The 12,551-nt window shown below is 33.0% G+C and overlaps 1 protein-coding gene across 1 annotated transcript in view; it reads right to left on the bottom strand.

The window, feature by feature from the left end:
• Positions 1–11,934, bottom strand: part of LOC124366696 (mitochondrial carrier homolog 2-like) — a 35,520-nt gene extending 23,586 nt beyond the window's left edge. The window contains exons 1-4 of the mRNA XM_046823297.1: positions 11,479–11,934; positions 6,957–7,041; positions 4,846–5,011; positions 1,199–1,330 (exon numbers count right to left, since the gene is read on the bottom strand). Of these exons, the coding sequence (XP_046679253.1) occupies positions 1,199–1,330; positions 4,846–5,011; positions 6,957–7,041; positions 11,479–11,580 (485 nt within the window). The 5' untranslated portion in view covers positions 11,581–11,934. The remainder of the gene's footprint in view (positions 1–1,198; positions 1,331–4,845; positions 5,012–6,956; positions 7,042–11,478) is intronic.
• Positions 11,935–12,551: the final 617 nt, after the last annotated feature.

Genomic DNA, 12,551 nt, shown 5'->3' with positions numbered 1-12,551 from the left:
CCCCATGAGTTTACTAAATAAGATCCCCAAAGCCCAAAACCACCTCCTGTTCCAAAGTTTAGATATATGCTACATAACAAGGCTTGTGAAAATGATAACAGCCCCAAACAAATTGAAACTTAGTACTGTACTAAAGTTTATCTTATAAATATCTCAGCTAAATTCATTGGCCTGCTAGGTGCGGGATATAATATTAATAAAGCGGACATTTCACTTTTAAAAATACTACTTTAAATAAGCTTTTTCATGAAATTTTAGGTCTTTGTGGCAATGTGAAAATAGTTCCACTAGACATGCAAACTATCTCTGACGAAGTATCATTCTGTTTTCTTAATATAAAAATTGATTAAAATGTTCATTGTGGATGGCCAGGAACTTCATTTTGAAGGCATAAGAAATGCATTGGTAGCAGAAATATCATAATATGAAAGTTTGGAACGCAATGATAACTACTTTAAGTAGGCTATTTTTATTTTTATTGTTACCCCTTGCTTATTGCACTTTCTTGTTGATTAATAACACAAGATATAATATTTACTGTTAAAACTGTTATTTATATAATCTGTAATAAAATATTTTATGCGGTTCTGATCTTACACTTTTTTATCTATTTATACCAATTGTATAATATATTTATAAATGTTATGCTGTATATATAATGGAAGAAAAAGTTTAAATACTATACACGCTACAGTGGTTATAATGTACTAGAACAAATTAGGGAAAAAACCTTTGAGGAAAAACACAGTCTAAACAGTACTAAGCTGACAAATGATTATGTCCAGTGTTACTAGCAGGAGAGGGCAGATGGTTAAGGATGTGCCTAAAATAAATTGATACCGAAATAGAAACAGATTGTTTTCTTAGATACTACAAGGAGACATTATTCCAAGTAAACTTTATAAAAACAAAACTTTCACGTATTAAAAGTTCAAACACTATGTATTTATTTAACATACTATGGTTATCTTCCATAGAATGCAGAAAACATTAATAATAGTTTTTAAAATCAATGGAACTATGTTTCTAAAAAGAATTTCAAGTTTAATATGTTAAATACTAGCCTCAATATATTACTTTACATTACACTAATTTGCCATTAACAACAATGTGTAGAAATGTTTATCCAATTAAGAAATTAATTGAATAATGGGTTGGGAAAAACTAAAATTCTGTTTCAAATATGATTGATACTTACGAATACTTGGTTTCATGGCCGACGAACTGTGCTATCGTCCTTACAGTGACAACGTGTAGTGGTTGTGACACTATAACAGCTACAGTCCGACACACCACCCCTCGGAACAGATATGTGCTGTACATGGTGAGTCTGTAACAGTAAACTCTGTTCAAGTCATTGTAGAGATAATGCAACATGTATAAGGTTAGAACTATTTAGATAAGAGGAACTTAGTCATTTGGTATGTTCCTGCCACTTGTAGGACAATGAAGCATGTATGGTGGTGTTTTAAATCTCATTTAGTAAAACTCAACTAAAAGTTCTTTCATTACTTCCTTCAAATGTTCAAAGTACTTTTAATCAAAACTAATGTAAATTAAGGCAATGCAATAAAGTCTTGCCCATGACACTTTAAAAATTACTTTGTTTTACATTTTCAGTGTGACTTTATTTTTGCAATAAACTAACTTTTCTTTGTTTAAAATTTATTACTGACTATGATTGATTTGAAATAAAAACAGGATTTTGGACATTTGTCACAGTTATGAGTTAAAAAGGATAGAATGATAAATGTTTTGAGGATTGGAATTAACTCTATTCGAGTGTAAAGAGACTTAATACATCAGATTAAGCAAGCACAAGTCAATGTAGGTGATGAACTCGCTGAAATCTAGAAAACTGACAACATAAAAGTTGTACATGAAAAAGATTCAAGCATGAGCACATACATTTTGAGCACTACATAGTTTTTCCATCAATCAAAATATTACCTTGAGCTTTAGTACCAGCACCATGTAACATCGTTGACCTTCTGTACTCCCATGACTATTTTTAGACCATTGGGAAAAAGTCTTGTGTTTTCCATTTTCTTATGTTTATATAAGAACACACAGGATTCCGACTCTGTGAAGACGTCCCATATTCAGACCCATAACCTGAGAAAACACTGATCTAAGGTCAGAAACCACCCTAAGGAAAGGCAACTGTAGAACCATTCTGCTCATTCTCAGACCCGGATACAGCCTCCACCTTCTCTCATGTTCAGTGTGAACCCATTCTGAGACAGCCCCAAAGGATTCACACCCATGAATGCCACAGACCAGTTGTGGTCTCATCATATTAGACACTGAGCTCAAGTTAGCCAGGACATCAGCTCTTCCATTCCCAGAGATCTCCTCATGACCAGGAACCCAACAGACAGCTACATTGTTGATTCTAGCAAGGGAAGAAACGACTTAATAGCAATCGCAGACAAGTTTGGAGTTAAACACATGAGAGTCCAACACTTTCAATGTTGTCTGGTTATCTGTGAAAATGCTAATCATCTTACTCTTATACCACAGACCAAGATTCTCATGAGCACACTCCATAATGGCTGAGACTTCTGCCTGAAAGACTGTGAGATAAGGGCCCATAGCTCCCTACATGGTCTCACTCGCACAATTCTGGTGCCTGTGCCACTTTCTGTTTTAGAGCCGTCTGTAAACCATTTAAGCTCTGCTGGTGGAAGAGGTTTCTTTCCATCCGACCAAGCCTCCTTCGAAGATATGACAATCCTGAAGGGTTTGTTGAAGGAAAATCTTTGTGGCATCTGATCCGATATTATGTTCAGAGAGCATTTCCCTGAATCAGGATGTTAATTCTGCAGTGCCCCCTGCTGCACCTCGAGGCCAACCAAAATTCCACCTGCTGAAGACACAAGGCACTCCTCCTGGCCATAGTCTGAATGACAATGTCCACAGGGGCGAGATTGGGGCAACAGTCTAGAGCTGCGCCCAGGGGACTAAGAAAAGCCCTGGTGATAGCAAGAGCAAAGCCAACCTTTGGATGCTAGCCTGACCAGCTACTGCCCATCTTGGCCTCCAGACAACAGCCCCAAACATTAGTGCAGGTCTAGCCACAGAGAAATAAAACCAATACAAAAGCCTCAACAGAAGTCCCCCAAGGCCCACCTATCAAACGTCTGCATTGAATTAAAAACCATTTCCCTCTGGCGATATTTATAGGATACTCAGGACCCTATCAAGAATTACACCCAAGTGCTTATCCTTGGACTTCAACTTAATGGAAGAGCCTCTCAGTAAGAATGGACCAATACCCTGGGTTGGGTTGACACTAAGGTCCATCCCCATGGTCAGTTCTGTGACTGTTGTGTTGAACTTGCCACTTACAAGAATCACAATGTCATCCCTGTACCCCTGTGCAAAGACACGAGCAGATCGTCCGCAACTAGGTTCCACAGAAGAGGAGAAAGGACGCCACCCTGGAGACAACCCCATGTCCTTGCACTGATGCTTGATCCCATAAGAGTGGTGGTAACCACCCTGTCTGTGAGCAAGGCTCTTATCCAGTCACGTATTGGACCATCAATACAAGTCTCGAGACCGAGAGACAATTGCCTGTATTGTCAAAAGCTCCTTCGATGTCCAGAAAGACACCTATGGCTTCTTCTTTCACTACCAGTGCCTTCTCAATCCTGCATACCAGTTGATGTAGGACTGAGTCGTATGATCTTCCTAAGAGTGTAAGCATGCTGATTTGGATGTAGAGGGCGTTCTAGGAGAGATCCCTCCCAAACAAACCTAGCAAACATCTTCTTCATAATTTTGAGAAGAAAGGAGGACAGACAAATCAGCCTAAAGGGCCTAAGGTCGATCCATGCTAAACCTTAAGAGTATAAGAAATAAAATTTTCACTAGTTTTCATTCAGTCCCTTTTCAGATATTGACCTATGAAAATTGACATGATAGTATTACGAGTACTCAACACAGAAATAAAATGTTATTAGTGTGTTGAGTAATACACTCTTTTCTTTCATAAAAAATTTACAATTTTGTTAAATTTGTTTTCAGAGTTTTTAGAGAAAGAGTTTGACTGACTTTCTTGCATGATAGGAAAATTAAACTCATGTCCCTTTGAATGTCATTTCATGCTAACACACTAGTTTTTAAATTATCCTGTTTATATATTTATTATTTTTGATACGATCCCAGTTTTTTTATTAAATTTGTCAAATTACTATTTTAAAATGGCTGCCAAATAAAAATTAGTACTGCTTGTTAATTTTTTAAGAATTGGAGTATTGTTGATGTCTACTCATAGAGAATGTATGATAAAAGAATAAGGAAAATTTAAAATGTTGAGCAACAAATTATATTTATATTGGGTGATTTAAAATGGATTGAATCCATTTTTCCATGGAAATTGGCTGAGCGTTATTCAAGCCTGGCAAAATAAAACTCAGTGGGCTGGCAACATTTACCTTGTCTGCCTGCGGAGTAAACAAATTTCTTTTTTCTCTGATTGTCCATCTGTTCAATGGATATCTCGAGAATTAAATAAGATATAATAGACTTAAAATTTTGCAAGTAACTTCAGCAAAACCTATTATGCATCATGTGATCTGGCGTACTCATACCTTGTAATAGTGTCGTTATTTTAAATTTATGTCTAAAGAACTTACATTCTATTACTTTGTAATATTTGCCCTTAAATAGAAAATTATAACTAGGTAGGATTAAAGAAAAATGTCACATAAAAACAAAATACTTTTTTAATGATTTTTTTTCAGTTTCAGTAAGTACAAATATATTACAGTTAAAACATCCTGACACATATTTTGGGTTAAAGATTTGTGAAAAAAGCAGATTAATATGGAAACAAACCTTTCATTCTGAGTCATATCATCTTCATCTTTATCTGCATTGACTAGCTTGGGAAAGGATTCCTTAGTTTTGTTTTGGCTATATCTGTATAACATGGTGGTTGAAAGCCATGGAATAAACCCTCTGTAGCAGCCTAGAAGTCCATCCACATTGTAAATGTGTTTGACTGTAATGGTAAAAAGAGTTCTTTCATTACAAAATCACATGAAAAATACATCCCTTGACAATATTGAATGAATAACAGATCAATCCTTAAATATAAAATAAATAATTAGAGTGCAAAATTAATTGAGAAACAATTAATTGACTGTACCAAATGAGTTTAAGCATTTTTTTACATAAACGGTAACCTGCATATAAATATTAGTGTTCTTGTACATTTTTCATCCAAAGGATTACAGTGACAAGAGTAATTTCTTGCCCAATCGACCCTACTCCACTGTAGATTTAATTTTTTGTACACTATTGTTTTATACGTCAAAATGTAGAAGTAAATAAACTAAATTTTCACTTCAGTTATTGTAGCTCTGCTGGTTAGTTTCAGATTAACTTTTAAACTTTTGTATCTAAACTTTTTGATCCAAGCGTAGGGAGTGCCAAGAGCCATCTGGTGACATACCTGCAGTTTATTGTTTGAACATAGAAATCTTTTTATAACTATTTTTTTTTATATAAATTAATGAGTAAATTGTCTTTATCAGCATTGGTGAAGGCTATCACATGAGGGGCTGGCAAACTTGTAGTTCTATCTGTCTGACTATTTGCACATTATCCGAAAACAAACTGACCTATAGACATGAAAGATTACATAAAGCTTCATTTCTAAATAGGTAACACCTAGTTCGATGATTGTGTATTTTACTTCATGGGATTTGGCTGAGAGCATCAGCAAATATTTCTACATTGGGTAACAATGATGGCAACATAAATATAGACAAAATAAATTCGTAAACAAACTGAGTAAAACTAAAAAAAAAAAAAAAATAGAGTGGAAAGTTACTGTTTAAAGAAGGTGACAAGATTTGTTGTCAGTAACAAAATATTGTAAATATATCTCAGTAATTCACAATATTAATACAAGGCACTGAAAAACATAAATTATGAATTTTATTTCCACTATTTAACTTATTCTATTGAATGATTATGATTATCATATTTTTATTGCTAACCAACCTTACAAAAATTGAAAATTTTACCATTTTCCTATGAGTACCATGGCTATTTTGATATTACCCCCTTAACTTACCAGCCTAATCTTGTATATTTGCAACCAGCCTACTACTGAGAAATATTGAGCTAACGCTCTTGTCTTAAAACCTGTAAGAGACAGTTTTCTTCACTCATTATTATATACAAAAGACATCAGATGAAACAAAAATAACACTACTTACACAACAAACTAATCATCATCTTAAGATTATCAAACTTTTATGCAATTGACAAAAATACTAGAAACAATAAAACATCAAAGCCTGTTGCTATCAATAGTTTGCACAAATAATCCAAAAGCATTGTAGTATTAATGCAATTAATATAAATTTTACACTGGTTTATGATTTGTTTTTACATTAAAACACAGATACAGAACAAAGTAAACAGTGCTATTAGCCAAACAAGTAAGCTGCATCTGATAAATTCATTGGCTGACAGACCATAATTATATCATAGTTAGTAACCATTCCAAAGACTTACGAGAAAGAAAACAAAAATAACGAGAACTAATCGACCCATTGAAACATATAGAATGCAGCTATATAGTTACTCTGAAGATATTTAAACTGTATACTGTATTAAATATCGCCTAAATATAGATTTTAGCAGCACTCGAAGCAAGCAATTACAAACCTTTTACCAAGTCTGATGTGATGCCATGGCACTCAAGGGGATAAATTGAATGTGTATAGTTATATTTGAGGAAATAAAAAGTATGTTTGTGTTTGTTCGTTCGATTGTTCGCATGTGTGTGTGTGTGTGTGTGTGTAAACTTTTTTGTGGGTCACAGGTTATATGGCAAATAACAACTGGAAATTATTACAATAAGTACATAGAGGGACAAGACAGAAATATTATTGCATAAAATTAACTAAATCTAATTTGTATTTTTTACTTACCATATTTAAATACATTTGGTAGTCCTAAAACTTGGCTTCCAAAGAGAGTTTTAGTTGGGTACGGTTTGATTGGTTCATGTCCTATCTAAAACAATATTTAATACAATTATTATTCTAGACAAAACATTTTTCATCATTCAGTAAAAATTTGTTCAGTTTCTGTTAACCGTCATTGCTGTAATAGCATATTAATACTGTAATATGCTATTGTCTCATCTTTTAAAGCAAGAATTGGATGACTCGACAAGTTTAAATTTCATCATGGCATTTGCCAACTTGATATCAGTGCAGAAAAACTCAGTCCAGATGGCTATGTAATTGATGAGTTCAAGAACAATTTAAAGAAAAAATCACTGAGAATTGGATCTTGTAAGGGAGCAAGTTTACAATTGTGATGAAATAGGGATCAACTGAAAAGCTTTACCTTACTGTACCAAAAAAGACATTAACAATCGCTCTCTGAAATGCTACTCAGAGACAAGTGCAATAAAGTAAAATTATGTATTTCGTTATTGACTAATGGCGGTAAGAACAGTGACGAACTTATCTTTTTTTACAAGGAGTCACGTTTATCCTTAAAAATACATAAAGTTACAAGAAAATGTTACATTTTGTTGTAATTATATAATTTAGATATTATATTATAATTTGTAAATTATATTAATATTCATACAACAATTTCTAAGACTGAAAACTAACAAAACCATATTATTCTATGAAATTTCTATTACGTTATTTGTTCCAAAAATTTCCTTTCAGTCTTTTGGCTGGTCATGAATATCGATGATTCCAATCATTCGATAATCATAATTTGATTGTCTTGGTGGCTGCTTGTTATACTGCAGCCTGTAAATTATATTAATTATATATTACATTTTGATTTGTAAATTATATTAATATTTATACATTAATTTCTAAGATTAAAATCTAGCAAAACCATATTGTTCTTTGAAATCTCTATTACGCTATTTGGTCCGACATTTTGCTTTCAGTCCTTTAGATGTGCATGAATATTGAATCACTCAACAATCATCATCCAATTGTGTTGGTGGCAGCTTATTATACTGCAGCCAAAATCATAGATAACAAGAGTACATAGTTCACAAATAGGTCATTGTCACAGTAACGGCCGGAGCGGCAAAATACGAGTTTCGTGTTATTAACTTATTGGAATTGTCCTACAGAACAAAACAATATGAGGTAGAAATGAGAAAAGGGTCAATCCATTTCAAATCACCCAATAAAAATAAAATTTGTTGCTCAACATTTTTAATTTGCCTAATTTTTTTATTATGAGTTCCCTATGGATAGACAATTACAAAACGCTATTTGAAAAATTTTACAAGCCATGGTTTTTTCCTGGCGGCCATTTTTAAAATGGCGGTTTTGCAGATTTTAGTAAAATACGCAGTTTGCGAAAAGTTTAATTGCCAAGCTATTTTTAAAGATATCAGAATAATCCAAAAAACAGTGTGTTCAGCATAAAATGAACTTCAATTTGAAATTATAATAATGTTTCTTTTGTGCAAGAAAGTCAGTCAAACTTGTTCTGCGAAATCTCAGAAGAAAATCATCAATTGTTACTTTTTAAGACCATAAAAGTTTAAGAAGGAAAAGAGACTCACTACTAATATTTTATTTCTTTGTTGAAAACTAATATAACTACCTACTGAAAAAGTTTTAGCCCTGAGAAATATTATATTTTAGAACATAAATTAAAATGCATATACATTTTGACAGTATAATAGATCTACGCAAATTATTTTTCCTAAATTGCGCAAGTGCTATTTTGTGGTTATGAGTATTGTTTATGAGTATTGTTTATTTATACCATTATTTTTCTGGTTTTAAATAATTTTTATTGTAAATCCTAAGTAGGTTTAAATAAGGAATATAATGTTTTGAGCATTAAATATAAGTTTATTGTTAAAATAATGATTTAAACAAGCCCTTGTTTGCTAACTTGGTACCGCACAAGTGAGAAAAAGGGTAGCGCTTTTAACTGAAATTCAATGCTGTATATCTCTAAATGTAGTTAAGTCTCAGTCATAATTTTTTTATGAGATATTCCTATTTGTATAAAGAACGTTCTGTAAAATTTTCATTTATTTTCATTCAGTCCCTTTTTAGTTATTAACCCTAGAAAATTGACATTATTAGGCTTTCGGCCATTTTTGAAAAGCTCTAGAAAAAAAGGAGAGCATTCTCAGGGCTAAAACTTTTTCAGTAGGTAGTTATATTAGTTTTCAACAAAGAAATAAAATATTAGTAGTGAGTCTCTTTTCCTTCTTAAACTTTTATGGTCTTAAAAAGTAACAATTGATGATTTTCTTCCGAGATTTCGCAGAACAAGTTTGACTGACTTTCTTGCACAAAAGAAACATTATTATAATTGCAAATTGAAGTTCATTTTATGCTGAACACACTGGTTTTTGGATTATTCTGATATCTTTAAAAATTGCTTGGCAATTAAACTTTTCGCAAATCGCGTATTTTACTAAAATCTGCAAAACCGCCATTTTAAAAATGGCCGCCAGGAAAAAACTATGGCTTGTAAAATTTTTTCAAATAGTGTTTTGTGATTGTATACCCATAAGGAACTCATAATAAAAAAAATCAGGCAAATTAAAAATGTTGAGCAACATGACCTGGGTGATTTGAAATGGATTGACCCAATAGCGAAGTTCTAGAACATAAAAATAGAACAACTGTTCACGTGCGGAGCAATATTTCCATGTTGTAAATCGGGTGTTATATGACCTTTTGTGAATGTGATTCAACCTTGTGATGACGTCATCAGATGCGGCACCACTTTGCAAACGTAAATAAAAAATAATACTGAAATGAGCAGAATTTTTATCCAAGTGAGCAATGTTTATCTTAATTTCGAGCTACAAATTAATTAGTTGCTATCGAGTATCTAGACGAGTGCCTCCGGCCATGTCAACAAAAGAAAAACATTCCTCGAGATAGTACCTATCAGTAAAATATCAAATTCTAGAGGGGCTGATCAGAAATATAAATTGAAATGTAATGCAAAGGCAATGAGGTAGCCTAAAGTGTAAAAAAATTAATAAATCATGAAAAACCCCAATGTATAAATATATAAATGGAAGTTAACAGAGAACACTTAACATTAGTGTGTTGGCGGATAGAGCTGAGCAGCAGCAACAAAAAATTATTGTTGAGCAACATTCTTTAATTACATCGAGCAGAGTGTCCCTATCGCGTTGTTCAACAGGAACAAGGAAGGAATCTCTGCTCTGCCTTTCAATTCTCCAAAAACCCACTTCCTGAATTCTTTCGATTGTATACAACGAATGTCAGAGGACCACCAATTTTCTTCGACGTTGTTGAAATGTGATGGAAATACACTTTGCGGCAGAAAGAACACCAGCTCACCACAGAATTTGCAGAAAAACCAAACTCTAACAACATATAGTGTTGTCCCGGTGGCTTTAAGTGTAGCAACGTGGTCACCAAACCAAAATATGTCTCTATGTCTAAGTGTGTTCTTTCAAAAAAGGAACCTGCCCGAGTCGATTTTTAAAAAATTACAACAGTTAAAACTTTCCGAATTTTTTTATTGCAACGAGACATCAAAGTCTCCTGGTTTTAAACAATAAGCGACCGCACAACAAACAAATAAACTCATTATTAAAGATTCCCATGTTCTATTAAAAAGGAAATAATCTCGTTTCGGTCAAAACGTAAACTCTTTACGTGCCTGACAAAACACTCCGACACACAGAATTGACTACAATTGGTCGAACTAGTGGATGGTTGATCCATGATTGTCACGGTATCCATGATATCTTGTGAAGCACTGACTCATGCCCCGGAGCACTCTGCTAACAGATACGCTACTATCAGTCCTGACCGCACATAATATTTAAAGTAAACAGATTATCCAGACACAGCACACAAACAGAACATTAAAACATTAGAAACTTAATTTGTTATGAACATCCGCCCTAAAATCATGTTATTAGTCATTTGCACCCCCTAAAACTAAGTTATATATACTTTTGTTCAGGAGGGTTAGCAGATTACATTGATAACGTCAAATTTGTGATTTGCCAGGTTGGCCTTTAACCTTATAATTTCCCCAAATTTACATTTACATTTCAGCTATCAAAAAAACAAAGGATTTGTGATTTCCACCTCCTAAAACCATATATAATATATTTGTTCAGGGAGATGATCAGAACATGTTAATAACATTGAAATTCTGAGTGACTACTTCAGCCTTTAACTTCAGTGATACTCTAGGATATTTTTAATCATTGAGCAGAATTAAACTATAATATTTCTAAAAAAACCATGGGAAATTGGCCAATGATCATACCTTGGGTTTCAAGAATCTTACTTCTACAATGTACTGGTTTAAAACAATAAATTATATCAAAATAACTTCAAGCTAGGCTAACTGAGACAATAATTAGTACTACTAGCCAACTGAATTGATAATTTTTAACAAAAATTATAAATAAAAGCAATTAGTTAATTGACCCCACATTACCTGTATTAGAGTCTTTGCATTTTCTAAAGGATAAGCAATTGTAGATATTAGCAAACGCCCGGTGCCTTCATACGTAAAAACATTTTCTTCTTGGTTATCCATTGTAACTGGATACAGTGGTAAACTTAACAAATATCAGCTTAGAATTGCATTAGAATCTCAATCACAACAGCAAAATTTATATATAATTAAACGAATTGAGTATGGGAAAAATACTTTAATAATTTACAAGATTATAACACAACAGCATACCCCTTTGATATTAGTCAATTTATGCTATACAATGACTGATTGCTAAGAATAAAGTAGTAAATAGCAATGACTTCATTACTCAAAGACAAAACACTCATAACCTTCTTAACACAACTTTTAAGAGTGTTAAGAAAAGATCGATTGTTCCAATGAATCGTATTCACATTACATTCACAATAATTTTCAGACTTGTTTGGAATCTACAGACTTGTTTTGAAAAAAAAAAAAACGGGGTTGAGAATGAAAGAGAACCCTAACCTTTGTCTGTACGGTCTTTAATATAGCTTTTCAGTATATGAGTATAGCCAAAGGTATTTTATCATTTTACCTATGAGATTATCAGGAACCCAAGCCGTATACTTTCGGTATTCTAATAATACTGAATTATACCGTTTAAATATTTATTTATATTGTAGTTGCAGATCCTGAGTCTTCAAATATTTAAGATCAAAATTTAACAGGCATGTAATACACATATAATTGGTTACGTTTATGTTTCTATTGTACACATAGTGTTACAACTGTTAATTGAACAGATTATTTGGGGAAATTAAAAAAAATTAGTTCCTGGAATTTCAGTTTTGAAATTTGTATGTCTTCTCGTCTGGGGCCGGTCAGGTATTCTTAACTTCCAAAAAGATAGGTTGCGGAAGTTGGCACCCTGGAAATGTATCAAATGACAATGTTATGTCTGCACTATGTATACAGGGTGAGTCATAAATATAGTAAAATATTTTAGGACGTGATTTTAAAGCTAAAAATAAGAAAAAAAAAATTATATAAAGGTAGGTCAGGAAACGCTCCATTAGTGAGTAATGGAT

Source organism: Homalodisca vitripennis, chromosome 1, assembly GCF_021130785.1.
Source record: "Homalodisca vitripennis isolate AUS2020 chromosome 1, UT_GWSS_2.1, whole genome shotgun sequence".
NCBI classification, from domain to species: Eukaryota; Metazoa; Arthropoda; class Insecta; order Hemiptera; family Cicadellidae; genus Homalodisca; species Homalodisca vitripennis.
Note: the sequence above shows the minus strand (reverse complement) of the source record. Positions and strands in the feature narration are given on the sequence as shown.